At 34.5% G+C, this 6,000-nt stretch overlaps 1 protein-coding gene across 2 annotated transcripts in view; it reads right to left on the bottom strand.

Moving 5' to 3' along the window:
* Nucleotides 1–2,335: 2,335 nt before the first annotated feature.
* The window catches only part of SNX13 (sorting nexin 13), a 101,583-nt gene continuing 97,918 nt past the window's right edge, over nucleotides 2,336–6,000 (bottom strand). For both annotated transcript variants that reach the window (XM_080934600.1, XM_080934601.1), the window contains exon 26: nucleotides 2,336–5,700. In XM_080934600.1, coding sequence (XP_080790726.1) covers nucleotides 5,453–5,700 — 248 coding nt within the window. In that variant the 3' untranslated portion in view covers nucleotides 2,336–5,452. The remainder of the gene's footprint in view (nucleotides 5,701–6,000) is intronic.

Genomic DNA, 6,000 nt, shown 5'->3' with positions numbered 1-6,000 from the left:
ATTCTTCTTTATGGTGGAGTAAAACTCCATTGTGTATATATATGCTACATTTTCTTTAGGTATGTTTGATTCTAGACAGATTCCACATAATGGTGTAGCATAGCTGAAGTGTACGGCAGTTTTTTTTTTTTTTTATGTACAAACTTTTAAGCATTTTTGCATAAAAGTATACAAATACATTTTTTAAGGTTTTAATTAAGTATTTGTGGGTACATATACATACACATATGTATATATGTAACAATAATATAAGAAAAGAGGTTATTAATTTGAGGGGATAGGAGAGAAACTGGGAGGGGCTGTAGGGAGAAAAGGGGAATGTGATACAGTTCTATTTTAATTAAAATATATTCTTTTTTTTTTAAATCCTTACACACCAAGAAAACTTAATCCTTACACACCAAGAAAACTTTGACTAATTACGGGTTACATCCTGTTTTACATGTACTTTATGTTCAATGTAAGATCTTAATGCACACTATCAAACCTTAAAAAAAAACAAGCACTGACAAAAATGTATTTGTATACTTTTATGCAAAAATGCTTAAAATTTGTACATTTATCTTTGTTTTTAAAAATAAAGTTGTTAAAAAAAATCATATTTGTTGTACATTGATTAAATGTGCTTTAACATCATATATACACATTTTCATTTCTACATGGGATCCGGGAGAACACTAAATTCTCATCTCACTTCTCCTGAGAGTGACCTTAGAAGTGCTGTTCAGTTTTCTGTATGTTACATGATATTTTTTACAATAATAGTTATAATAATATTACTGTAACAAACAGAAAAGTCAACATGAAAATGTATAGACTAAAAACAAATAGGATATTTGAATGAAAAATGTCTTTAGTAAATGCCACTGTTACTCAGTTAAATAAGCAGAAAGCCTGGGAAACAAATGATCAATTTTCTCATATAATTGTCTAACACCTTCATGCACCTTGAAAACCCTATTTTCTTTATGCCTGTAGACCCAGTTATGGAGTGGTTATGACCTAATGGTAAGGGAAAATTTTATGCCTTCAGCCCACCCTACTTGAAGCAAGTAGGAATTCACTTACCTTTTCTTAGGGAAACCACAAGCTTTCCTCTGAGCACAGACACTCCATTTGCTGTAAGGATGGCTGACACACCTACTAAACAGCACAAACTGTCAAATGTCTGTGTTGAGAAGCCTGACCATCTGGGGCTGGTTGTTTTAGTCCTTGGCAGTTGTGCAGCTATGGAGAACCAAGTCCCATCTATAAAGTCGAGTAGGGTAAATAGTACCTAAAGCCCTTGAAGCTGCTGAGACCATCCGTGAACTGTTCACTTTGGTCATCTTTATTAGAAATGCGTATTATTCTTCCCACTGCTTGGAATGCAACAAACATTAACTACTGCACATTCTCTTCTCCATATTCATGTAAATCTTTCTGCCATGATTCTACTTGAGGGTGTAGATGTTTCAACGCTGTCCAGCTTCTTATCCATTCCTTGGAACAACTGGGCTAATGAAGTGGTAGAGCTGGCCTGGCTGTTGCCCCCAAAGTAGGGCTGTTGGTCAGCTTGGTCCAGTTCTCAGCTGTCTGGTAAGTTTGTTGTAGGAGTGTTCCCACTAGAATAGCTCACTGAACCTAGATTGTATAAAAACCATGGTTTGTACAGAGTCTATGTGTCCTTTGAGTCTGGCTTTTAGTAAAACCCAGGAAGCCAGGGACAGGGATGTCAAAGATTCTGTTACAATGTACTGGGCTGTTACCATTATGGCATTCTGGATACTACTACTGACAGTTCTGTCAAAGCACACAATTCATCCTGAAGGGGGTAATATTTACAGTAGTATTCTAAGAAATATTATGCCACTTCTTAGTAAGGTAACAGGTATTGATTTGATGTCTGAACAGTTTCTGGATGTAGACCAAGAAAGCTATACATATTTTGGCCGACCAAGCAGGTCAAATCAACTATCTTTTAGAAGAGAACATGTCTAAATACCAGCCAAAATGTGAATTTAAATGACATCAATTAAAACCTGCTAAGTTCTAAATGTTTGTCTTTCAGAAAATCACTAGCTTTATGTAACAATAAAATATAAAGTTTCCTTAAGATTGCGGTAGCCAACATTTTACCCCATAAAATAAAAAATTAAATCCATTTAGTTTTAATTATTCTGTAGCTCATATACAATCTTGGAACTTGACTGCTCCAATTATAAATTGAAATTAAACTACTCAGAGACTATAAAAACAAGACTATTGAACAAGTATTTTTAAAAATAATACATGTTGCCAAGTAAACTCAACAGAATTGTTTGTTAATACTTTATTAGTATTTTCTAACAGACAGAACATAACACAAACCAAATAAAAATTTTAATTTCTGTAGTTAATAAAAATAACTGACATTCTGATTCTTTCCCCTTAGTTAAAGAAGGAGAGCATTGATAGAGCGGTTAGGCACAATTGACACTTATGTACAATGATATGCACAAGGTAATTTTTTAACAATTAAAATCCTAAAATGTGCTCTTTAGTTTTCCCTTATAATACAGGAGCCATGCTCCCATAAGCGAAACTTTCTACCAAGAAAAGAATTTTACAAGGAGTGACAAAAAGACTTTTAAACAAGTCCTTAATTAAGGTGCAGCAACAACGGAATGAAGTTGTTGGGTTAAGAAGACAGTTAAATTAGATCTCAAACATTAAAAATGTAGTTATTTTACAATTACTCAAATAAACATGCACTAAATGAAAATATTGCACAAAATTAAAACTGTAGATTATGAAATTTATGTTGTTCTTAATTTAAAAAATATGGTACATTTTCATTGCACTTAACTGTTTTTCCCCCAAACACCTGCAGCAAACTTATAGTGATCAAACTGATATATTCAAGAATTTTTTTTTGTTTTAAATTAAGGCTAACAAAGTGCATCCACTGGTAAATGGCACAACTGTTTCCAGCAACTACATGAAACACTCAAATTATAGGAAATACTCATCTAAGTGCTACTTTTGAGTCATACAATCAAATTTTAGGTGAGTGAACTATGATGGTTTCTTTGTAGTTTTATACTATGTGAAAAAAAAATCAGAAAGCCCAAAAGAATGATTAATTTTGATAGTTCTTGCCCAAAGGCACCACTGACTTAAAAGCATTTAGCAGAAGACATAAAGCCTCTTTGTGTATATGTTCATATGTGCAACAAATGCACACAATATACTAAGTTTATTAAACGTAGAACACTGTACTTTGCTTATGGGTTAAATACTCTACACAGTTGGACCAAGCCTAGGTTATCTGTAGTTATAGCAAGACCATACTCTTCGTCATAAAACACAGATGTGCAGACACGTGGTTGTTTGATATTTCTGCTCCTGAAACATAAATGCTTTTCAACCAAAAATTACCTTAAAAAACCATTTACTCAAATAGTTTTGTTTTTGCTCTTTGTTTTGTTTTGGTGTGATTACAGTTGTCTTGTAGGGCTGTTAGAAGAATCTTCACTTAATATGACCTCTTTTTCCCCTGGTTGACAGTTTTGCCACTTTATGTAGAAACACTTTCAAATGTACACTCTAGGCTCTTGCATGAATCTTTCTGTATACACTTAAATGTATTCATGTAAAAATATAATTAAAATGGGAGGCTATGTATCAAATTATTGCACTTGTGGCCAAGCTGATGCTTACTGCAGACTTGATGCATCGAAATTTTAAGCCTGGGGCCATGGAAGGGCCAGCAGGGTAGGGGCAGGAGCATATGTGAGTACAGAAAACATTTCTTCTGCCAGAGAAACAGAATCTTTTCTCACTTGCAAATTTCAAAAAGGGTCTACTTAGTAATTCTGAGAGACATGCAACACATGCTGGACGTGTGCATACAATACATATGCACGCAGCACTGGTAAGCATCAGAAAGCTCCACAGGGAGGCTTCCCTCTGATGACTAGGCTTTACTGGGTAAGAAGGATCTGAGTGACAGCAAGACACTATTCCAAACTTAAAGCTCTCAAATAACTGGATTATCAATACTCTGTCCCTTTACAATAAGCACCCAAGCATTCTTTAAATATCAGGATACTGGCTCAGTGGTCTGAAAAGTAGTTTCACTATTTTAAGGTTTTAGTGTTAAATATTTTTTAAAACAAAAAGAGTTGATATATCCAAACCCTTAGTCATTGGAAGTATTTAAAAGTACAGAAATCTTGCATATATGGGATATGAAGACTTCCTAATGGACAAAATGGAGAACACTAGGAAATGCAAAGGCTTCACACCTAGAAAAGGTATTTGTTTCACTGATATAAAATATTAGGGCCTTAAATGTATACACCAAAGGGTTTTATGGACTAGCTTTATTTAGAATTTTACATTATGCGAAGTATAAATAAAAGTATATTTTAAAAATAGTACAGTTCTGTTTTCATTATTTATTTTCATATATGTACACATAGTAGAATTAGGCATTTGTATGTTTACATAGGACTATAAGCTCATTAATCCTTTGATTTGCTATATTGGTAGTTACCTAAGGCATGTCTAGATCATACGATTTAAAGTTATCATATGGTAACTTTCAATAAAGTACTGTTTTAATTTCCAATTTTTAGAAGGACAATGTATTTGGCAGTTCTTACAATAAATAAATTCCCTTCTGTATAATCAGTAATCTGTTAAAAGATTAAAAAAAATTAACTCATAAGACAGCTACCACATGCTTCTGCACAGAATGCCAAAGGAAAAGTGGAGAGCTGAGTAACAAAAGAGCAAGGCCAAGCCCTTAAAGCACATAGAGAAAAGAACACCAATGAAAATTTCTATCAATGAATAATAAATCCAATCAAATTGTGGTTTTGACTGGTTTTATTGTATAGTGCTTTACTTTGCACAAGACTGTAATTTGGGAAGGGCTATTTCCTACACTAAGGGCATTCTTTCTCTCACTTTGCCCTGCCTTGAAACAACTGAACAATTGTTCTAAAGATCACTCTTACCTGCTAACCCACATGATAGCAAAATGTTGACAACCCACAAGATCCTTGAGTGAAGCAAAGCTCTCCAATTATGCACTGTGTTCTGCAGCTACTAAACTAATAATTTAAGTTACCTATGACCCATGAGTTTGTGCTTCCCTCACTTTTCACACATATACTCTGGCACTGGGAAAAAACGCTGATTAGTTTGGAACAGAAGAGACCAACTCCGTTCTTGAACGAGATGGGGCAGTATCCTCTCAATGTTGCAAATTATGCACCAAATCATGTAAGACACAGGAATCTCTCTTGGTAGTGGCTGGATACAGATGAGAATGAGAAGAACCAGTCTTATGGATGTACTAGTAATCCGTTTGGAGACATGGAAAGACTGGTGTAGACACAACTGTATGTGAGTTACACCCCAGAAGATCTGTCCACACCATTAGTTCTGGACAAAATGAACACCAGCTTCACAAGTTGGAGTGTCACCTTTTTTGTAAAGAAGGCGCTTGAGTACTTTGAAGTTTTTGTTTATATTTCTGCATTTGCTTTGACCTTGAATGAAGTTTGTTGAAAAGTTCACGAAATTTATACTGTGGAAATAAGGTTTCTAAAAAGCCTTCTAAGAAGACATACACCATTCTCCTGTTTAACTGGTTGTGCTGAAACATTTCAAAAACACGAAGAATACCTTTCCGTGTTGTCTCGGCTCCAATAATGTGCTTTAGTTCATCTGAATGAAGTAGAGAAAAATACAAATATTCATTTCTCAGAAGAAAATACAAAAGTAAGTTATGATCATAAATAAAGAATCTAAAGCAGAGTAACTCATAAATAGTAGGTATACAGTTAAGCTCAGTATAACTGAGTCTCAAAGCCTACACATACCGGCATATAGCATTATCCATGCACCTAAACTAGAGAGAGAGAGCGTGCGCGCGCGACAAGAAAGTTAGGAGCCATACTCATAGGTTACAGACTACAGTCACAGTTCTCTCTTAAATCCCATATGGTACTCACTTTCTTTCCTCCA

Source organism: Micromys minutus (genome assembly GCF_963924665.1).
Source record: "Micromys minutus genome assembly, chromosome: 1".
Classification (NCBI taxonomy): domain Eukaryota; kingdom Metazoa; phylum Chordata; class Mammalia; order Rodentia; family Muridae; genus Micromys; species Micromys minutus.
This window is presented reverse-complemented; position numbering and strand designations above follow the sequence as displayed.